This window comes from Cataglyphis hispanica, chromosome 8 (genome assembly GCF_021464435.1).
Source record: "Cataglyphis hispanica isolate Lineage 1 chromosome 8, ULB_Chis1_1.0, whole genome shotgun sequence".
NCBI lineage: Eukaryota > Metazoa > Arthropoda > Insecta > Hymenoptera > Formicidae > Cataglyphis > Cataglyphis hispanica.
The window spans coordinates 4735693-4759577 of NC_065961.1; the positions used below are offsets into that span (position 1 = coordinate 4735693).

Below are 23885 nucleotides of genomic sequence, written 5' to 3' on the forward strand. Positions count from 1 at the left end.
ATGTAAAATTTCAAACTCTAGATGTATGCGTTCGAAAATCTTGCCCATAGGGGGGATAAAGCAGGAATAATAGTATTTAATTGACCAATCAGAACAAAAGGAGTAAAAATTTCTTCGTTTTGATTTGTCAATTAAGCGCTACTCTAACTTATGGATAAGATTTTCATACGCATTCCTATCATTCCACAGGTTTTCATTCATATAATTATTTAATTAATGATTTAACATAAAAACTTATTTTCAGGATCGAAATATATATATATATATATATATATATATATATATATATATATATATATATATACACATATCTTTTGCGTCTCTCGAATCTTTAAATCACACGATGGAGGAGATTCGCGTAATCGGAATTCATGAATTCCGATTTGCAGTACAGCTGTTATACGTCTCGCAAAATATGAAATGGAAAAATATTTCTAACAAACCGCCAATTCGGACTTAAATATGTTCGCGGCAGCACCAATACCGTCCTCATTTTCAACACTGGTGTTCCGTTCTCTCCAGTTGTCGCTACACGCTGTTGATCGTGCACAGTTCGCGAAATTTGAAGATTTTCGCGAGAAAATTGGCGACGTATTAGCCATGGACGATGTTCTCGAGAGTTGGGAGCAAATAGAGGAATCCAGTGTAAGACACGTCTCAAGTTTTGTTCTCCAAATTAAACGTAAAACGATATAGTCTTGTGTTAACCTATACCCGTGCACGCGCAAGCTCTTTCGTGTGCAAAGTTTTTGGAACGCGACGAAAACGTTGTCAAGACCGATTGTTTCGTGTTCTTTTCGCACTAAGATACATCTACAGTTTCAATGTTGATATGTATTTCTTTTTCTTTTTTTTTTGCAAAGTATTAATTGTAGTTAATGTAGTGATAATAGTAATAATTTACGTTACCATAAGGATACATTCTTATTTGAAATGTTTCAAGTTGTCGAGCTTCCATACGAGCAATTTTTTTCCCTACTGAACTAATATACTCTCAGTCGAATTTATCACTTGATCATTTCTGTAAAGCATTTATTATCGTGTTATAGAAAAAAAAATAACGTAAAATCAATGAATTTTAGACTCTCGATAAAAGACTGGAGGCCCTTCAGTTGGACGCAGTAGATGAAGAGATAGAATCTTCTAGGTAGGCTTAGACAAACATTTGTTAGGTTCTCTTTTGCTTTATATTTCTCAGAATCTAAACTCCAAAAAATATATATTTCTATTATGTGACTTCTACTATGTATCATGTGTGCACGCACACACACATACACACACACACACACACATACATACATATATATATATATATATATATATATATATATAATATGAAATAATTTTTTGGATACAGGTCTAGTCATAACACAAATACAAGAATGATTATTTTGGGAGATGATGGTCTCAGATCTCAGTATGTACCTCCAAAGCCTACAGTAAAGATATTGAAGAGACCATCTAGAAATTCACAGGGAAGTGGCGATGGGCCACTGAACGACGAAAAACCTAAGCAGCCTATCAAATCTCTAAAACAGGTATGTAACATTGTCTTGTTTAAATTAGCACTTATCCTATTGAACATACAAGAATATAAAAAAAAATTACTTCAGAGAGAGCAAGAATATGCAGAAGCACGGAGAAGAATTCTAGGGGAAGAGAAGAGTCCAGAAGAAAAAATGGCGCAGGAGGTCAACAGAATTCAGTCGAAGCCGAGCGCTCCAAATGGTGGCAATTATCTCAGCAATGTAGTTCGCATGCCAGCTGGCCCAGACGGTACTCGAGGCTTCAACGTGCGTAGATAGCGCGTCTTCCAATGGACATTTTTCATCCACCTTTTTCTTAATCTCCTTCTTTTATCGCCACGGCGAAGGAGAACGGCTATGAGGCCGATCGAAACAGCTGCACTCCGAGCAGAGTGAATAGAAGATCTACAGAAGATCTTTAGAGCTCTGTCCCGTAGATCATTATCGTACGTGGACACAGGAATTGAGAGAGAATGGACTTATAAAGCAGAGACAAATATATAAGAGAGAAAAATAATTATATATATGTATGTATGTATATATAAATCAGAATTACATTTTGAGCGACACAATGGGACGGAGGCGTGGATTCGTCACATGCAAATGGAAATATTTCATCATAAAAATTGTAAAATATTCAAAGTACCTAATGGATTGTGTAATAAACACTATCTGTATGTGTATATTTATATATACACATATACTATATGTACATGTGACAACTCTGTATGCAATATATTGAGCGTTTTATTATTAAATCGAAGATACTTTTAAACGATCCTTTTAATTGACTTTTGGCTTAGGTAGATATATAATATAAATACAAAAAAAAAGTTATAGTTTTTATAACTTGATACTGGGTACTATATATTATTTTTACTCTTGTGGCACACACTGAATCATGCTTGGAAGAGTATAAATTAGGAGGGGATTGAAGCATAATGATGATTCATCGTAGTTATTTAAACAGCATCGCAGACGACTATCATATGTATATATATATATATATATAAAACATCGATAATGTACAAAGAAGTATTATAAGGGTTAATCTTAAGTAAAAATATATATAAATGGATCTTTTGAAAGAAATAAAAGTAAAAACTGGATGAAATTCTGAATCGGTATATATCTTTAGAGCAGAACCAGATGATACAAAGAAAGATGATATCAAATCTGCTCACGCGTCGCTTACGTTGGTAATCATACCGCGATGCGATAACGATATATATATATATATATATACACACTATATATATATGTATGTATGATACGTCGCGGCGCATGTCAAATCGCGCGTGTCCGCCGCTCCATCGGCCCGTCGAGAGATATTTTTTGCGATTCTGAAATGTGAGATCGGCAAATTATCTGTGTGGAAAGAAGTACCCGGGATTTGAAAGTATCGTGACGTTATTTTCGACCGGAGCTGACATAAGGATGGCGGAATCGAACGGACCGATTCTTCATGTCATCGTCGTCGGATTTCATCACAAAAAAGGCTGTCAGGTAAGAATCTGTCAATTAACCTACCTGCGTGCGTTTTGCATCCGTGCGTTTAAATCACATATTGCATATGCTAACGTAATGTCACTTTTCAGGTAGAATACTCGTTTCCGCCTTTGGTGTCTGGCGCGCCTAACGAGTGCCCCTTAGGATGGAAATACCTGCCTACGCTCGCCCTACCTGATGGTTCTCACAATTACGATGAGGATACAGTTTATTTCCATTTACCTAGTCTCAACGATCCAAAACGCACGATATATGGCATTTCGTGTTTTCGACAAATACCAGTAGAGGTACATAAAATAATATATCTTGCACCTAAAACTAATTGTATATATCTTAATTTTAACAGATATCAAGATGAATTGTTTCCTTTTTATTACATTTACAGAAACTAAAAAATCGCACTTCTGATATAACAAGAGGTACTGTTCAAAAATCAGTATGCGTACTGAGTACTTTGCCTTTGTATGGGCACATTCAAGTGAAAATGGCTCTAATAACGCACGCATATTTTGACGAGGGGGATTTTAGTAAAGTGTCTTTATTAGAGGATACTTATCATCATCTTAATTCATGTATGAGTGGTGACAGTCAGATTCCGCCGCAAATTTTTGTTGGTAATTAGCTGTAAACAAATTTTTGATGGATGAAGTTATATAATACACTACATATGATATCAAATCATTACAGGTTTGTCTGCGAGAGATTTTATACTACAATTTCGTCATAAAGTATTGCTCTTATTTAAATTACTCTTACTTGAGAAAAGGATAGTTTTTTATCAATCACCTGTACAGCCATTGTGCGCTACAATATTGACTCTATTGTCACTCTATCCTGGCATGATTGAGCATGGTCTTCAACAAGCGGCATGTGTCAGGTATTACAGTTTAGTAAAGAATCTTTTGTTAACATTGATCAATGAATAATCCTCTTTTTGTCTCTTTAGACCATCTAGACCAATGTCTCCAATACCGACTTTTGATGAAGAAGAATTTTCGACAAATAATGTCGATTCTAACTTATCGTCTACCTGTATTGTCAAAGACAATGTATCTAAGTCGAACCATGAACAATGTAATGACAATAGTAATAGAAATTCATTGTGCATCAACGATAACAAGACCATCGAATCCATGGAGGGCAAGTGCTTGGATGGGCTACAACATGTAACTCTGCAGAAAAATAACAATAATAATGAAAATATAAATATGAAAGTAATCGAAATCGAATCAGCGCAAGAATGCACGGAAACTTATTTAGAAGAGAGCAACTCCAAATACTCGCCACAAACGAATGAAAATGTACACAGAGTGCACAGTGTAAACACAATCACGCTGAACACGGGCGATACAGATAATAGTTTACCTCGCGACACGAGTAACGATGCACTCTCTGATGCGAGATTAACGAACAATATCACGCAAATCGCGCATATTAATCCTGAATTGTGCGGCCTGCCTTTGGAGCTATTCACAAAGGTAATGATGCTTTTTACATTATTTTATCTATCGCATCTATTGTTAGAATGAGGTTTGCATATTGTGCAAAAATCTGTATTTGTTATAGGGATATCTCTGCTTACCCTATCTGTCTTTACCTTATTTGGATCTCTTGGGAGATGTGAATGTTAGAGGATATATAGTGGGTGCTACAAATGTGTTGTTTAAACAAAAGAAGCAACTCATTGACGTATTAGTTGAAGTAAGTGTGAGTTATATTGAATTTAATCATAATTAAATATAAACGATTTGACTTGTAATTTTTATGTTACCTAAAGATTGAAAATACCCGAATAGAGGCAACCGATCCCGAACTTAGACGACAGCTGCATCTTACTACTGAGGACTTGAGATTTGCCGATTACATCGTGAGGCACGTGGCTGAACCTCGGAAGGACATCTTTCTTGACGGGGTAGGATGGGAGGGTGGTGACGAGTGGATCCGAACACAGTTTCGGGTGTACCTGTTGAGCATGCTGCGTACTTCTATGCAGCAAGACACCCGTCAATCGGATCATTATAACGCAACATTCATGTCCGCGTGGCGCGCTACAAACAATTATAAGGCGTGGTGCAACGCGAGCAAATCGGAGATACTCAATATCGAACCTGGTCACCCCTTTGCTGGTCAGTTATCAGTGCAGGATATGAAACTACGCTTATCACAGTGAGTAATAAAATTTTTCTATGTGAAATATGAGAATGTTTAATACGTAATTTTTTGTATCCTTCACTTATTTGATTTATGACAGTCGTAAAGGAAATAAAAATCTATTTTATTATACTGTTTCAGTACGATGCAAAACACAGAAAGCGGCAGAAAGTTGAATCAAGCAATGGCATCGACTGGACGTGCAGTGGCAACCACTGGGAAAGCTGTAGGTAAGGTTGCACAATTTACTGATTCACTTAAATATATGTTGGATAAAAAATAATATATATATATATATATATATAGATAAAGAGAGAGCATTTAAATATATATACGTTATGTTTTTATATCCAAATATTTATCTTATACGCTGATGAAAATTATATATTAATATTTATTTAAAAAGAAAGGTAATATAAATAATGAAAAGTAGAACTTTTTATGTATTGTTTAATTATTATATTGAAATTTTCCAATCGTGAATATATTAGAGTCTAAATTAATCTTGCTTTAACATCTAATGCGTCCAGAATCATGTGCGCAAGATTACCTTTAAAACTAACAATTTACAAAGGGGGAGCGCTATCACAAGCAAAGGGGGCATTCTCGAACTGGTGGAGCACGCTAACGACAGTTCAGCCGGTCGATGAAGCAAAGATTGATAATCAAACAACAAACAACCATCATACACTGTCCAATGCTACGGACAAAGAGTCTATTGAAGACGAGGAGATGAATGTCTCTACTACCAATAATGCGGATATTGCCGTAGATCTTGATTAATATAAAAACATAAATCAATGAAAACCGAAACTAAAAATGCGAAGGGCACCCGTGAAAAGCATAATATATAACGTAAAGATACGTAAAAAAACTGAAACAAAGAGTTTCTTGCGAGACACATGTAAAACATACTTGTTGAATGATCGGATTTTTTAAATGATCTCAGTTTTAGCAAGAAGCAAGAAAGACTAAAATCGTGTATGTACAATAGACTTTATTAATGTGATATGCAACTTTATGGGGCGAGGTTTTGTAGATCTGCAAATTGCTGTGTGGGAAAATTACAAACTAAAATATCTTGCTCGAGTATAAGCTTTTGTAATTTTCTCCAAATACTCTGTATATAATTTCCATATAATTTATATATGTCTTTAAAATATGTGATATAGTTTTATTATACAAATGATACAATCAATTATTATTAATTAATACTTTTCAACATTGCATACTATAATTAAGCAATGCTATATAAATATATATACATATATAAATCTCTTAATTAACTTTAATTCTTCATTAAGTAACAAAGAAAGCATTTTTTCTTTCTCATAGAATAAATCGATCTTAATAAATCTTGCCTGCTTTTGACAAGAGCAATCGTGTATTTACATGTATACGGATATATTATCGTTTCGCGTTTATATATATAGAAATAATCTCGCTTAAAAAGTACCTGTATTCCTTGTACATAAAAAATAGTATATACATACGTACATCTCGATTATTATTGTAGTGATCTTTTTGTTTTGCACGCTTCGCGTATTATTTCAACGAAATTATTTAATTTATTGCTCAGATAGAAGGAGAATATAATATAATACCCTGCTATAAGAATACATAGTGAAATTTTCTCACGGAAGAAGAATGGCATATATTTGACATATGCCAAATCATAGATTATCGATTGTAACAAATCATTTACAGGGTTTCAGTATTTTGTATTATCGCGAATAGCGTGGATTATATATAGAAGATATGGAAAGTTCGGAACTAGGACACAGCCAGTATCCGACATAAACGTAAATATTGTACATTGTTCCATAATTCATTTCACTAGGGCTAATCCTGTTATTGACAATATTGCTACCTCCATTTATTGTCGAGATTACACCATATTAGTTCCGTGTACGATATGATGATATCTATGATTCGTTAGATGCAGTAATAGATTCAAACAGAAATGGATAGTTAAACTAACTCTGTATCTTGTATTCATCGGAATGAATTGTTAGCTTACGAAGATCGTGGATGATCTTCCTGAAAGAAAAAAAGCTGCCGTGTAACAGAATTACGTTTTAATTAGCTTAGAGCACGTGTAGAGCATTTATAGCGCTACTAGTGTAGTTATGATATCAGTTATGATAACATATATATATATATATATATATATATATATATATATATATATATATATATCCGATTAAGATAAGAAATTCTTTTCTTCGTTATAATATTTGTAGAGATAAAAAAACAATCTTTGTAATAATTCATATAATAATATTATTAATTTACGCTTCTTTTTGAAGCATATTCGGTACTTAACTCTATTTTTACACCATTTTTATGTTGAATAAATTTCAAAGTTAAACGGCCACATTTGGCGATAAATAAAAATTTTTGTTAAAATTGTAAGTTATAAATATACGTTATAAATAAATAAATAAATAAATTATATATATAAAAATTATATATATATATATATATATATATACATACATACACACACACACACACATATAATTATAGAATTAGAAAATATATATGTATATGTTTTTAATTCCGTAAATATAATTTTGCAAATTTAATATATATTAATTATATGATCATTACAAGGAAGTACGTAGTTTTGATCTATGTAAAATGTTGTTTTCAACCATTATTTAATAAAAAGAGATATGTAGCAATTATATGAGCTGTTTATTTCGAAAGTGATTAAATATCTAATCTCATAAAATGACTATTTTATTTTACTTAAATACATGTCGAAAGACATAATTAAAATATTTTTTTCAGAATAAACAGTTCACATACTGTCATTTCGTTTAAGTTATTTTAAGTATTTTTGTGATATATTCTCTTTTTCTCTCTCTTAATTTGTTAATAATTTACAACTCGTATGTGTTATATCAATTTTTCCTTAAAACTCGACATTTCACACATATTATAAGATAGGATCTTTATTTATATAAATATGGTGTGCCAAATGTGGAACGTATACATTTTTAGATAAAGTATCAATGGACGAAATGTATTTTTGCAATTTAAATAGCGTGATAAAAATTTAGGCGAAACAATGTCCAAGCCACTAGTCAACAAAAAGTGCATTAAAAATGTTCAATAATTTTATATAATGAATTTTCAGATTTTTTTCTTTTTAAAAATAGATTTTTCTTTGAATAATATATATTTACAGTTTGATAATAAATTTTGCTTTCACGCATCGATTATTTGTGTCTATAAAAAATTTATGTAAAAAAATGTACATAATAGATGTTTTGATTTAGGATTATATTCATAATACGAACGTTATATAAATATATATATGTATATGTATTATTTATTACAAAACATTCTTTTCCACTAGTTGTCACAAGACTGGTAATCTTACTAATATATTTTACAGCTCAGATGTACTTTATATACAATTAAAATGTAAATGCTGTTTAATTCTTGAAACTTATTGAAAAAAAAAAATGAAATAATTCGGCGATGCTCTTGCCCAGCTTTAGATATTACATTATCGCGAGAGAAAGTTATTTAAGGCCAATTCCCTGTTGGATAATTGAATATGTTTTTTATATTTATAACATACTTTTTGTACAGCTTATGAAGATGTAAAGAGACAAAGTATCGTGATGAGGAACGTCTTACTTATACTGTATTGTACTGTATTGTATAACTATAATACCGTCATTTTTGTCAAAATATCAAGCAGAAACAATATATCCAATTGTGAATGTGTCACGTAGTTCTTAATATGTAGATATGGATTATTAATTATTATGTGTTGTATTTATTAGGATCTCTTATATCGAAATGTCACATGACTTTCAAATATCAATAATTTATTTGCATTGAGATATAACACGTTTTTATAAATTTTGCGCGCATATAATATTTACGTAAAAAATATTCACACCAGCACATACGGGAATAAATAAATAATTTGAAGAGAAATAATTCTTATTTTATTAAACTTTTTAAATTAATATCTATAATGATGATATGAATATATTAATTTATTTTAAATTAATTATTTTAATTAATTGATTACTTTAAATTAATTATGTAAGTGTCAGTTTCAATATTATAATAAAAATATAATTTATAATATAATTAAATTATATTTTATAAATTATTTAATATAATATAATTTAATTAAAATAATTAATTTACAATTTACAATTATTCAATATACGAATTTTATCTCTTCGAATCACTCATTTGTCGCCCGGTGCGGCGGCTGTGAACGCACCCTTAATAAAATCTCGTTGTTCGACGCGGGAGGGGAAGGGGATGGCGGACGCGGGACGGTACGGTACGGCAGCTAGTAGGGAAACGAAAGCGAGAACCGGGGATGATCTCGCCGCGAGCCGTGACTGGTCGGCCGATGCGCCGCCGAATAAACATCGTAGCTCACCGATAATAGCCGAAGCGCCGTAAGGTGCTGCTCGGCTTGCGGGAGCGAGACAGAGGAGAGGAGGCCGCGCGGAGCGGAACGCCATGGTGTGTGACTGGCTACGTCACTGTTATCGTTGTCGCTTAAGGTTGCCGTTAATTTTCGCGTCGCGAGTGCAGTGGAAAAACATTGACGGAAAGCACGGCCGCGCGTTTCTCCTTCGCGCGGACTCGCAATTCGATCGCGATCCGAGGTGAGCGAGACAGAGATAGAGAGAAAGAGAGAGACATACACATATATATTTGTGTAAAGCGAGAGAGACGCGTCGCCTCTTTTTTTTTTTAAAGTCCCGTGTATCTCGGCGCGCGCGTGTCGCCGCGGAATCGCGCCGCACCGCAACCGCACCGTTCGGCGCCGCGCGGTGCAGTGTGTAACACGTACGAGGCCGCGCGCGCGCGCTCTCGCGTGTGTGTCGCGAGTGCCCCTCTGTGTGTGTGCGTGCGTGTGTGTGTGTGTTGCTCCTTCTGTGTACGCTGAAAGGAGAGTGCGTTACGATTCCTACGAGGTGAGCTTTTTAGTACGAGTACTGTCGGGCGAGAGTGCGGCCGACCGACGCGCGCGTACCGGCATCTAGGCTTGTCTTCTCGCTCTAGTGTCATCGTTCTCATGTTGTCGTCGTAGTCGTGTAGTCATAGTCGCCGTTTACGGCCGTGTCCTGTTCCGTGCCGTGACCGTCGTCGTCGTCGTCGTCGTCCTAATCGTTTTCGCCTTCTCTTATCGTTAGTGTCGCAGCTGACGATCGAGTGACATCGTGAACGCGGTGCGAGAGCCGCGGTCTACCCGGGTGGCTCGCGGTCGCTCTCGTCGCGAAAGAGTGCGCCATGCGAGAGAGGGATAAATCGGTGACTGGCGGGCGGCGGCCATCTTCCAGATGAGGTTTTTCTCCTTCTTTCTTCCGATAAACGGAGTGCGCTATGTCGTGAGAGAGAAGGCCAAAGGGAGCGAGAGATCGTAAGAGACCGATTGATAGACGGAGAGGTGTAGTGAAAGAGAGAGAGAGTGAGATGAAGAGAATTATATACGCGTCCATCATGCAACGAGAGATGCGGTGAACGGCGCGTGCTGTTCGGCGGAGTCACGAAATTTCACGAGCGCGTGTCGCCGCTTCAACCAGTTTTCGCTCGTGAGGGCGAACGGAAAAAACAGTCACTCGTGTGCGCGACGGGACGAGAGGAACGTATTAGGAAGTGCGCGCTCGTTCGCGCCTGCGAGCGAGAGAGAGAGAGAGAGAAAGATCGGCAGAGGGACGACGGGGTGAAGCGAACCAGAGCGGAAGACGGAGAAAGAGACATACCGCGTGCGGGGGAAGAAAACGGAAGCGGTGCGAAGGTGAAACGAACACGGAGAGGCGATCCCTTATTACCGCGCATTCGTTTGTTCGTAATCGCGTCGTTTTCGCGTGCGTGACAAGAAGGAGGCGAGAAGGAAGGAAGGGAATAAAAAAGGAGAACGAGGAGGAAGGAAAGAAAAAAAAAAAAAGAAGTGAGTCGCGTCGAGACATCGTCTGTTCCTACGATCTCGAGGAGTGCGTTGTCAGCGAATGAATCGATTACTCCGTCGTGTGTAACCTCCAAGTCTCTGGCTGGACGTCGCGAGGAGACTGGGAGGCGGCCGGGAGGGTGGGAGGGAGGGGCTAGGAGGAGGAAGAGAAGGACGAGGAGAGCCTCGGCGATCCGAGCCATCGCCTTGTCGTCGTCGCCTTCGCGTTTTGTTGGCTCTCTCACGCGCGTCTACTGAACCGAGTTTTTCGAGCGTGTTGCTACAAAAGTCGCGTGGATACACGCGAGCCAATCGCGGCCGATAATTCTCGGATCGGCGGGGACCCCGAATCGCAGGACGGTTTTATATACGTACGTACGTATCGCCGATTCGAGGATCGGATCGATCGGCGGATTAAACGGCCGGTTATGCCAACTGTGTACGCTCGCTTGTCTCTCGATCAATTTGCTCTCTTTGACTAAAGCGGCACCTACGCGGTCGGTATTGTTGCGCTGTAATTTTGTCGACACCGATATCAGGGCCAATAAGGGCCAGGGGTTCGCGACGAACTGTAAGAAAATGAGATACGACATTGTCAAATCTGCAGTAAGATACCGCGGCTTATTCCTTCTCACGATCATCGGTTGTTAACAATTTCGAATATACGATACATAAATCTTCAACTATAATATATTGAAATAGATGAAGAAAATAGATCTCGATTATTATAAAGAGTGAGAAATGCCGTTCTTTAGTATTTAAATTCTCATTTATTTATAAAACATCTCTATTTTATATTTCTTTATTATCTCCTTAATATACGATTTAACTCGAATCCGTTAAATAATCATGTATTGCTAGTCGTCGTGCAATTCGGGTTTAAATCCGTGAAGACCTCGAGCTCCGGCGTCTTTGGTTTATGTCAGATTATAACCTCATCTCGGCGACTCTCCTTAGGATTCACTCGGATAATCGCCAACTACTGACTAACAGAGTGTCGCGTCCTCCTCTGCACTTCTTCTATTCTAACGAAACAGATGCACGAAGTTCGTATTTTGGAGGAAAAGAGAAAAAGTTTCAATGTCGGTAAACAAAATATCAAAAGTACATCGTATATTATTCGCAGTTATTTACTGACAATTTTTTGTTGTCAAATTGGTTGACAACTTTTTGTTGTCAAATCTAATTGAGTATGCATTAACGAGTATGCATTAAAAATGCACGTTTTTTTTATGCATCTTTATATAATATATTTTTCAAGGTTCGAATTTTGCGCTCCCATTCGAGAGAGACGGATTCCTGATTCATCATGCCGCCATTATGCGCGTTTGCTGTACCCTGGTACACTTACACATCAGTGGGGGCATTAGTTTTCCCATCGCGGCTTTCCTTCCGATATATTACGCCGGACGAGCAAAAGGAGAAATTATTCCCGAGAGAAATTGACGCGCGTAATATTTGAATCTAGACGTGGATAAAGATTCTCGAAGACGCGAAGCTGGCGTGTGCATCGATGCATGTTGATCATTTTCTCTCCCAGGTTTCATTGTGCCTTGTAATCGTGTATTCATGTATTCTCATACGTCGGTCGTTACTCGAATCGCGTCCATTGTAATGGATTCGAGTAAACAATGCTTACGTGACGTGATTAAATTTAAGACTCGATTGATTCGTTTCGGCCAGTCAATTCACTTTTGACTTTTACGAGGTATAATATATTATATTATAAAAAAACATGTATTTTTTTTTCTCTCTTAAAACGAGAGGAATCCGAGATGAATCCTAAGGAGAGACGTTCGATAACCGTTCGATGGAGGTTGCTCAAACTCCATTAGCGAGCATACAAATTAAACAGACATATGATTTAAAGAAGTAGGTTAAACGCTCTCGACGGTTCTATAGACGCGCGTGATCTCGTCATTACAGAGAAGATCCACGAGGCACGAGGCGAGGAAGAGGAGGAGGAGGACTCTCGAAGCCCCGGAAGTCGGGGAAGTGCGAAAAATTCACGGATACTCGCGCGGTGCTTGCGAACCACCCGGTACATCGCGATCGAGAGAGAGTGTGTAGTGTGAGATCAATAATGAGACAGGTGCTCTCATTGGTGTAAAGCGATGCGGCGGAGCTGAGAGTTTTGTCGGGCGGCACTCTAGGGCTCATGAAAAGTGTATCCGGTGTGCGTAACGTCGCCGTCAAGGACCACCGCGTCGCGAGACATTCGAGCGAGTTGGATCAGTGTGATTATAATGTAGTGCCAACTTTGCAGATGGATAAACAGGGATGACTGATAATTGCTGGAACTCTGGTGGTGGTAAGTGTCACACGAATCGTATACATGTAAGCAAGCTGACCGTAACTTTTTTTGCAGACAAATTGTATGAATTTTCAGATACACTTTCCTCAACTTTCAGAAAAACGACTCCGATAATCAAGGCAGATTGTTGAAAATTTACTTTAATATATCCAGATCTGAAAATTCAGACAAAAAAGTGTCTAAATTTGTAGAAGATTTTTTGCGATGTAATTAATCACGCGCTCGATACTCATTCATTAATCTTTCTCCGCCGCCAAAATTAATGGAAAAAGGAAAAGATAACGTTGAGAGCTATGGATAGTCAATCCGAACGATCCAAAGTAAGAGACGTCACGCTCAAATCGATACTCGCGGATCTTGGGCGTCTCGGGACACCCGGTATATGAAAATACGGATATTATTTTGGTCTTACTATATATATATATATATATATATATATATATATATATATATATATATACGATTAAAGTAACATAAGAATAAATCAGGTGACATACGTCAGTCGATCGTTCTATTACATTTATGAGATGTTAATGCTGAAACTTTGCAGCAAAAACTTATTTTCTGCGGAATTAAATCATTGTATATATTCTACTAACTTTTTATCCATCTTGCGTGAAAATGCGCGTGAATAGCCTTGAGAATATTTCTCGTTCGTATAAATACGAGGAAAGAAAATAATTTTGAAATATTTTGTTATGAAGGTTAAACGACATACATACACACGAGGCGTTTTTTATAAATAATTTTATATGGATCATGAAAAAGATTATCTCCAAAAATTTCTTGTTTTCATCAGCTTTGTATGTATGTTTCGTTCGCCCTAAAACAGTTTAGTAGGTTTTGTACACGAATTATACCGATCTTCATTCACTGAGATATATTATTGAAGGTCTCAGTTGTAGCTCTCCTACATTAGCTAACCACGTTGCTTTATATATACAATAAATATAAGTTTGTTATAAGATTACAATATCCATGACTCGATGAGTTTGTTACAAGTATGTTATTTTATTTTGTGTCGCAAAGTTTTGAGAAGAAATTTTATGCGGAATAAGAGTCCTATTAAATCAATAAATCTCGCGAAAACTCTCTGAACTCTCTTTCCGATATTACGTTAAACAATTGATGCGATTGATTAATGCTTTCGGTTTTATCGCGACGAAAAATAAGGTATCGATGCTGAAGAAGGAGTTCAATATTACAGAAACGAATTACTTGGAGATTTTTTTTCTACAAGAGCTTATAAGAAAACGGAAATTATTACGCAACAAGTTTTATTTTTGCATTTCGTACACTGCGTAAAAACTGCACGCTCATTGATCGCGATATTTTTTCGCGTTTTACGCGACGCTTTTGTAAATGTAACAATTCTAATTAGTCATCTCTATATAAATACTGCTAGTCACGATAAAAGCAACGATAAAGACGCTCCCTCCTGGCAACGCATTCGGTATCGCGTTATAGCTTATAAGCGGGTATGGGATTAAGTTCAATATGTAGTTAAAAATCTGAATCGAATCCAATAATCAAATTTCATTTTCTAGGATTTGATTAATACTCACAAGAATTAATTTTTCATATATTGCATTTGTGAAGTAATCGAAGATTACTAGAATAGTATTCGAATTTTAGACTTTCTGCAAGATTCAAAATATATTTATAAATATTAACTATCGTGAAAAATCGAATCTTTTATAAGTAGTACTCGAACTCTATGGTTAAATATATTTATAATATTTGCTACGTATATATACATATTTCCCATTCCATCTATGCTTACAACCAAACAAATAACACACAAATACTAATAAAAGATTCAAACATAGTTTATCCAGGTTTGTCTACTGCTTTTATTTTTCGAGGTACTCGTAAAGGGTTTGAACCTATCTTGTCTAGGTACGAGTCTTATTAAAAGCACTGTTTTTTTTTTTCTGAAGTAATCAGAGTTCAAAATCATGCAAACAAAATTCGAACTTGTATCACGAGATACTTAATCCCATCGCTACTTATAAGTCCAATATACCGCGCGAAATGTGGATGTTTTTCTCGATAGCAGCGTCTCGCTGACGAAGATGCAAGTATTCGATGACACACTTTTTCAGAAGCTACCCAGATGCAATGGACGCGAGCGCGCGCGCATCTGCAATGTAATTCTCCGATGTTTGTGTATAGATCCCGCCCGCGAAATATCCTGAGCAACGCGCGCGTCTCACATTGTTGCTAGCGCGCCTCGCTTTCTCCGCGCCTTTTGTAGAACGAATGAAATTCCAGCTGTTGTGCCCGTCGTGACACTTCTCCGACGTAACATCGGCGTAAGAGTTAAAAAACAAAAAAAAAAAGAAGAAAGAAAAAGGAACACATTCTTTCCCGTTAATAAATCACGGATCAAAATCTTTGGATCGATTAAAAAGGGCTCTCACGCATACAATGTCAAATTGACAGCGATTAAAATTTCGGGATAAATTTTCTCGCGATGAGATCCGAGTATCTCTCCTATCTGAAGCATCGCGCGCGGCCGTTACACGTTATGTCGTAAAATGTGCATTGTTTTGAGAGTTGCACAATTAAACTCGCGCCTCGACGAACCGCATCTATGTTCTTACGGCGAGTCCATTCGCCTCTATCTCAGGCACATTACGAATAAAATAGCCTTGCCCTCGTTTTACATGAAAATTGTAGCCAACGACGAGTTCAATGACTGCGCTACTACATTCGCGCGTGCGTTCACTCGCTCGAATTTATTAAGCAGCCTCGTTGCATCGTTTTCGCGCGATCCTCGAGTCTGAGACTTTAATTCGTCATCTGCCGCGAGGACGACGAATTTTCTCGTCTCACTTTCTCAATCTGTCCGAGCGCGAATATTATCGCGCATCCCATCCGCAGAAACGGAAAGATCGATAAACATCGGTGTATAAAAGAACGTTTGTAACGCGCAACGGCCGGTCACGCGTCGTGAACGTGTATAATGTCTTTAACGGATTGCAGTGATTCTCGAAAGTAATGGCGGAGCAGAGCGACTCCGTTGAGTCGTGTTCGCGTTGATAACAGGATGAAGGAATGCAGTAAAAACAAGACTGATTAAAATTTATAAACGCACCGCGTTTTTTTTTTTCTTCTACATCGCATCTCGTAATATATTCACTATTTCTTAAAAAAATTTATTATTTATTGCTAAAAATTCTAGTCGTAAATAATAAATCGTTGACTGGACCAATATGAAAAAGCGCACAAGCTTGAGCAGATTATTTTAAATTATTTTTCTAAGAAACTACTCCGAAAAAAGTGATATAAAGGGTTTATTAAGTTTCCTAATGAAGAAATTTCTTTTCAGATAATTTTATTTATAACGCGAATAAAGGGAAAGGATATACGCGAGATGAATCTACGTAATTTATTTTAAACGCGAATTATATGTCATTTAACTTGCGCCTTTATTCGACTATTTTTACGAGACAGAGACTCCAGATCATACAATGGTTTATTCGCGGAGAGAACCGGCGCAAGTTAAATTCAATCCGTTTGATCGAAATAGATAATGCCCAGCATAACGTGGTTCCGCAAACGCTAATTATAGCACTCGGATTGTGCCGTTTACGAGCCATGGGATGTGTCCAGTTTATTGCGCGCACGGTAATCATCGGTGAGCTTTATACCAGTTGTCACCGTAGTCGGGAATGCCAGCGATACCGCGCGTCGAAATGCGGATAATTATGGTTCCAAAAGGTGACGGAAGATAATTCCCTATCCGCGGATATGCCGCAGCATTTAGGAGGATTCGAATCGCGATTATCGAATATCGAAGGAATTAATATCGCTCTCTCTCCGCATTTTATTCCCCCAGCTCGGATACGCAACAGAGATAATCTCCTTTCGTAATTTAATCCGAAGAGGAGAAAAAAAAAAAAATACGACCGTGATTAAGGCATTCCTTTCCGAGAGATTCTCACCATGTAGTCTTCTTTTTTTCCTTCTCCAATCTCGTGTGCCCCCGCGGAGATGACAATAGCGAAAATCACGATCGATTGGAGACGCAACGAGCGCGATATCTTTCTGCGATTGCAGAGCGTATATAATAGTGCCACCCGATATTTAATATCGGCCACCAAGCATATTGGGGGAAAACTTTCGCGATATTCCTCTAGTTCTCCTTCCGTTTCTTTTTTTCACGCGATTAATCTCTGGCTTAATCTCTTTCTCGATTTCCTCTTTCGTCCTTTATGCGCATCTTCGCATTCCTCTTTATTCCAAATATCGCATTGATTTCAAATCAATCAGGATCTCGGACACATCATTCGCATGCGATCTAGACACTCGTAGATCTCGGATATATCATTCTGCAATTCTTATCGGTAGATTCCTCCGTGTTTTTCCACCGACGCCACGGGCAAAAGGTCGGAGTGTAATTCGCTGTGACTTGTTGTTCCAGGCGCTGGCGTCAAGATGGAGCACTTTCAGGCCACCCTGGACCCAAGGAAGCAGGAGTTATTGGAGGCCCGCTTTCTCGGAGCGAGGGTGAGCTGTCTATAGCGCGCACGCGTTTCTTCCCTCTCTTCTATTCTTTTATCCTCCCCGGACAAAAATATTTTTTTTCTTTTCGTCATCTTTCTCGTGGTTTCAAATGCGAAAAGATTCGATATTACAAAATAGCGATGTTCGCGAAAAGTTGTGTAAGGTGAGGATCGAATAATTTGCTTACTTTATATACATATATTCGCACACTGATAAATAGTATTTTATCATTAATGCAGTATTTATACAAAACATTTTTATGCGAAACAAGCATCTTGAAAAAAAACGCGATATGCAAAATAAGCGTGAAAAAGTTGCAAGATTTATAGATGCGAGCGATTATGTAATACGGACTTGCTTGTCTACTCGCGCTTTTGATTCAATCAATTTTCTAGATTAATCTAGATGTTTGAAGAGCTCGAAAATAGATCGATTGGTTTTTATGAATTTAATGACACATTACGCTAAAGGCTATTGTTCTGGCGCAAATCGCTGTTACTGATTATCGTTGTAACGTGTGTTTGATCATTATCGATCCTTAATATTTCGCCTATTTTGATCGTTGACTTTGTTTTTTACGTTTTTGTCGCGAATTTTTTACCATCAGCTGTTTCCCCGTCGCATTTTTTTTCTCAATTTTCATAATTTTTTTCGCGATGATTATCACCGAATGCTCTATTTCGCGATCCGGATATTCTCTATCACGTGATTTTTTTATCGAAAGTATTTTGCAATTTGAAACAAATGATATTACGCGATGACAGATCGTTCGTCAAGTCACATTCGTTTAGTAGGATTATCGCTCATTCTATTGACATACTCTCTATCGTCTTATCGACTTGGAACTCGGTTGAAACGAGTAATTAGCTGACGCACGTGATCGTGCAGTAGTTGCCGCACATAGGCGCTTTAGATTTTGTCCGCAAATTTTCTACTTTATCATTTTATCGTGCGCTCGCGGGGCCGGCAATGTATCGACTCTTATCTCGATGTTTATGATGAAAACGCGGCGTTTAAATTGTCACGCACGTCGTCACAACGTGATTGCTCTTGTCTTTTTCCTTTTTTTTTCTCCTCTCTCTCTCTCTCTCTCTCTCTCTGTTTAAAGAGGAATGCAATGACATCGTAACATGTTTTCACTGTTCATGAACAAATTTATGCGGCAAAAAAATATTCATTTGCTGTAGAGCGGACTGGTATCGTTACACATATATTATCTCTCTTAAAAAGACAAGTTACGTTGATGCTCGTAAGTATTGTTGCTTCTTTTCTGCTGATTGATTATCTCTATTATCGCGGTGCGTTACTTAATATTAATCTAAAAGCCTTTCACGAGCAATGGGCATTTGACAGTTCAAATATTATGTGTGTGCAATTTTATTTTAATTGATTTTGAAAAAATCAATATGTAATTAATATGTAATTATACACACACATATACAACATAAATGGCGCGCTTAGTGTTTTAATAATGATTAAAAATTAGTTCCCCGAACAATAATAAAATTTGCAACTCTCGCAGATTCAAAAGCAATGTAAATATAGATTGATAAGATCGATACGAGTCAAAACGTACACTTTAACATTGATAAACAATTCTTTTATTCAAAGAATTTTGTACTTTTGGAATATTTCGACTATTCGTTTTGATTATCATCAGCCATGTATATAATTTTTCCTTTATATTTAATTATTTAATTATACAATTTTATAAAGTAATTATGCGCAATGTCGAAAAATGAATGATTGAAAAATCCAAAAGTCCACTTGTTCGAATAAAAGAATTTTTATATCGATACCGATGTTTTTATTCGTATTAATTTTTCTTACATTGATACAATATTTACATTAATAAAGATATCACGTATTATTTTACGCAACATATATGCTGAGATTATGTTGAATTTAAACATCACTACAGTCGAAACTAATTTATAACAATAAAATCTTTGCGCGCGACGAATCGATCAAATCACACATTAGTTCTTTTCTCTCGGAGAAAACGACTCATTTGTATACACGTCGACTCTATTTTCGGCAAATTACGACATCGCGATATATACAGAGTGTGCCGAATGTACAAGCTGTAATATAAACGGAGAGAGGGAATTCGTCTCATGTACAATAATCGTAATCTTGTATTGATTTAAAACGGTAGGATTAAAGGAAACCGTTTCGAGTCGTCTAGAGCTCTTGCTCGTTCGAAATTACTTCTTCGAAACTGCTCGGAAAAATATCCTGCAGAGAGGATATATTACGTGCTCGGTGTAGAAACTTGCTCCGCGAATAATGTAATATTCACAACGATCCATCTATATCGATCGCGCTTGCATTTATTCAGACGTTAAGTATTAGCGTCACACGATGACGTAACGTCGACAAAGAGTATCGACGAGTGAATATCATTATCTGTGTACGCTCTAGCGGTATTATTAAATACGCGGTAGTACAGCAGTTTTGTCCCGTGCATCTCCATATTTGGAACGCCAAGCGACAATCGTGATTGGCTCTTATATATATTCGGATTTCTAAATTAGATTGATATATTAGCATAGGAGCGGGGGATTTCAATAATACTTAGTGTCCTAAAAATGAGAAATCAAGTGGTATCGACAACTACTTTAGCAGAATACACGTAGTTTTAGCGAAGCATTCGCGCGTAGACGCGTCACGACGTCTATATTATCGGGTCTCTAAAGGCGCGTGAAAAGTAGAAGAAGAATCTCGGACTCGTCGAACAAGGGCAAGAGAAGTAAAAGCGGATAGGTCCGCGCGCGCGCACACGACACCCCGTATACATCCGATCAGCGACGTTGCCGGGTCACTCGCACTCGTAAGATCCGCACGCCTAGTGGATAACGCATGCATCCGTCACGACCACGTCGTCGTGTCATCCGTTCCGGCTCGTCCTCCGAGCCGCCGAGAGCTGCTGCTCGTCGTTATTATCGTTACATCGCATCCGAAGCGGCGCGGCTGACACGAAAAGGTGTGGCCAATCGCGGCGCACCGTGCAATCGGCCCGCGTGCTATCGGAAGCACAGCGGCTGGGGTCGAGAGCGACGACGACGTCACGTGGCGCTCTCACTTAGAGCACGGCAGTCAAGTGCGCGAGTCCGACGCGCTCTCGCGCGCCGTAGGACGGCGGGGTAGAGGGAAGGGAGGGATAGAGGAGGGCGCGCTTAAGGGTGCTCTCACATGGTTGACGACGTTACGGCCGATATTCTCTTTCTCTTTGTCTCTCGCTTTATCAGTATCGTCGTATTACCGATCGTGTTTATCTATCGCATTCGTTTCTTTTTCGACCGCGTTTTGTATATGACAAAAATTTTGTCTGCGATTGATTTTTTCTTCTTTTCTATTTTGATCTTATTCACGACGCTGAATTTTATTCAAGGAAGGTGAGAGCCATTTAAGGGTACTCTTATACATAGTTGATGACGTCACGATTCTCTCTTTTTCTTTTTGTCTTTCATTAGCAGCATCATTGTATTATCGATTGTATTTCCAGTGTTATTATCGCGTTCGTTCTTTTTTCGGTCGCGTTTTATATATATATATATATATATATATATATATATATATATATATATATATGACAAAGATTCTGCACGATTGATTTTTCTCCTTTTTCGATGCTGATTTTATTTACGACGCCAAGTTTTATTCAAGAAACGTGAAAGCCGCTTAATAAAACCTGTAAAGTAGCTACACCCATGACATATCTGAGCGCGTTTCCAGTTATTTTTCAAGTATTCAAGTATCGCCCGTAATTTATCCAGAATCGCCATCGACTTTCTCGCGTCGAAGTACACCGAACATTTTACTTTGATGATAATATCAACGTAACAAGCTAGATTTACGAGATGTAATTGCTATATCATTTCCCCGCTACCTTCCGTTTCTCGACGACAGTGTTTGAAACAGCGGAGGATCAGCTTCGTTCCCGTGTGTGTGTGCGTCTCTTTGTTCACGGCCGGTTGTCCTTTTTCGTCCTCTCGGCCGAAGGACATGAAATGTGCGTGCGCGCATAAACGCAGTTTCATCTACCTACACCCACGCGACTGCGCGATGATGCAGCGTGCACCGGCGTGCGACCGAAACTCGGCGGCGGAGCTTCTTGCATCGCGGTAGGAATGTCACGGCTTCTTGCGTCGTGGCAAAAATCGAGACTCGTTTCCCATTCTCATGCTCTCAACGGCAATGCGCGCGTCTTGAGATTATCTCGAAGCCATATTAATCTATATCGTGGATATATCATCCTCCTTGTTAACTCGCAGTTGGAAATTAGTCGAAACAATCGTGTTGTCTTCTTATTAGACTGGTTTTTCGACCGAAATTGATTAATCGAAAATTTAATTTTATCCTTGTCTCTCGTACTTTGTATATCGACCGTAACAGTCTCCTATACGCAGAAAGGGGAAAAGAAATCAAGCATCGCTTGCTGCCCAGTCGCCACCGTCCAACGGCAAAGATTTATACCTGTCCTGCCCGTTGGAAGTGAGAGACCTAAGTCGTTGTCCCTCCTCTAGTACTGCTTGTCTACTAACCGTTTATATAACGCAGTCTCCCCTATTTGTAGAGACCCTAGAGGCCGCAAAGGTTTGTGGCTATTTATATAATGTCGAATCAAGCCTTCGTAGCATCTTCGTTATACGATTGTCTCATCGCGGGATTCGTAATCGCGTTCGCGACTGTTCGCAGATCGTTCGCAAGCTGATTGAAACATGGCCGATTCTTTCAAAGATGTTTGGACTGGTCGATACAATCCGAGTCTTAAAACGCGATTCGAACACTTGTTCAAATTTGTTAATATATTCCGGAAAGGGTTGTTGTAACTTTAATAGTTCGATCGTAGAAAATGAATCTCGAAATGAATCGAATTTACTTATATTCGTTCTATCCGACTATTTCCACTCGTCGAATATCTTGTCCATTCGTCGCGTCCAATTACATCGAATCTTCGTCCATATGTCGCGTCTCTTTCCGGGACACCCGATGTATACGTGCGAAGCATGAAAGGAATCCGTAGGTACCCGACATTTTGCAGTACTGTTCGTACCGGCGTGACGACGGCATAGGTAGTTTCCAAGCGCGAGCATCATCCCTTCGTTTCCCTTCCACTTGGCCCAATATTCTCATCCTTATCTAACTCATTCCTCCCGTTGCCCCTCTCTTCCCTTCTGTTGCCCTCCTTCCCCTGCCTACCGCCACATCGCACACATCCGTAGCGTCTCTTGCAACCCCACCCCTATTAGTTATTTTCTCGACGAGTCTCTCGCTCTTCTCTCTTCTATTCCTCCTTCCCTCCTCCCCGTATACTCTCTCATTCTTCTCCCTCATTCTTGCCCCCCTCTCTCTCTCTTTCTCTCTCACTCGGAGTCACCTCTGTTGGTCTCCACATCCTTCGAGGATCGATCGAGAGGAGCCCAGCACTCTGTATATATGTATGTATATATATGTATGTATGTATATATATGTGTATATATATATATATATCCATTTCCAACCCCTTCCTCCTCCCCTCTGCCCCCTCCCTCCCCTTTCGACTCCCTGTCGATTCCATTTGCCCAAAGTCCGCATAGAAACCCGACGTTCTCCATATAAGTTACAGCGTTAGATATCGCTGTGGAGGTATTCGTTCGCCGTATCCTGTATCCAAACGGCTCTCGTAATTAACCCTTTAGATTCCGAATCGAATCCTCCCATTTCGCGCCGAAGACAGATTGCAAAAGTGCGCAAGGTAATCTCGGAGCTGTGACGCGATGAATAATCAGAAAGTTTGACGGGCGGCCCGACTTCGAGCAGAAATAAAAAAACCGATGACCCGACGAGATTGTCGAAATATTCTAGATAGCTTCGAATATCCAGCAATAGCGCCTTCGCACTATTATTATTATTATTATTATATTTTTTTTTTGCCATAGACGCTCCT

General features: G+C 38.2%; 3 protein-coding genes across 12 annotated transcripts in view; all 3 read left to right on the forward strand.

Moving 5' to 3' along the window:
- Positions 1 to 321: 321 nt before the first annotated feature.
- Positions 322 to 2301, forward strand: LOC126851500 (SUZ domain-containing protein 1). Its single transcript, XM_050595553.1, has 4 exons — positions 322 to 645; positions 1083 to 1147; positions 1358 to 1538; positions 1614 to 2301. The coding sequence occupies exons 1-4, from the start codon at positions 463 to 465 to the stop codon at positions 1803 to 1805; spliced, it is 621 nt and encodes a 206-aa protein (XP_050451510.1). The 5' UTR covers positions 322 to 462; the 3' UTR covers positions 1806 to 2301.
- A 509-nt stretch (positions 2302 to 2810) lies between these two features.
- Positions 2811 to 6222, forward strand: LOC126851466 (late secretory pathway protein AVL9 homolog). Its single transcript, XM_050595491.1, has 9 exons — positions 2811 to 3032; positions 3125 to 3322; positions 3421 to 3649; positions 3723 to 3912; positions 3982 to 4513; positions 4602 to 4736; positions 4813 to 5201; positions 5328 to 5416; positions 5761 to 6222. Exons 1-9 carry the CDS (start codon positions 2964 to 2966, stop codon positions 5967 to 5969), a joined length of 2040 nt encoding a protein of 679 aa, XP_050451448.1. The 5' UTR covers positions 2811 to 2963; the 3' UTR covers positions 5970 to 6222.
- Positions 6223 to 9655: 3433 nt separating this feature from the next.
- LOC126851460 (serine/threonine-protein kinase tousled-like 2) overlaps positions 9656 to 23885 on the forward strand; it is a 43219-nt gene continuing 28989 nt past the window's right edge. Inside the window, exons 1-3 of one of the 10 annotated variants that reach the window (XM_050595472.1) lie at positions 9656 to 9841; positions 13054 to 13438; positions 17871 to 17956. In XM_050595472.1, the coding sequence (XP_050451429.1) occupies positions 13408 to 13438; positions 17871 to 17956 (117 nt within the window). In that variant the 5' untranslated portion in view covers positions 9656 to 9841; positions 13054 to 13407. The other 9 variants (XM_050595470.1, XM_050595467.1, XM_050595477.1 and 6 more) reach the window with 9 other exon arrangements.

Coding starts and splice junctions, on each gene's coding strand:
- LOC126851466 (XM_050595491.1), top strand. CDS start 2,964: ATGGCGGAATCGAACGGACCGATTCTTCATGTCATCGTCGTCGGATTT. Junction 3,913..3,981: donor CAACAAGCGGCATGTGTCAG/GTATTACAGTTT, acceptor TTGTCTCTTTAG/ACCATCTAGACCAATGTCTC. Junction 5,417..5,760: donor AACCACTGGGAAAGCTGTAG/GTAAGGTTGCAC, acceptor CAATTTACAAAG/GGGGAGCGCTATCACAAGCA.
- LOC126851500 (XM_050595553.1), top strand. CDS start 463: ATGTTCGCGGCAGCACCAATACCGTCCTCATTTTCAACACTGGTGTTC. Junction 646..1,082: donor AGCAAATAGAGGAATCCAGT/GTAAGACACGTC, acceptor AATGAATTTTAG/ACTCTCGATAAAAGACTGGA. Junction 1,539..1,613: donor CTATCAAATCTCTAAAACAG/GTATGTAACATT, acceptor AAATTACTTCAG/AGAGAGCAAGAATATGCAGA.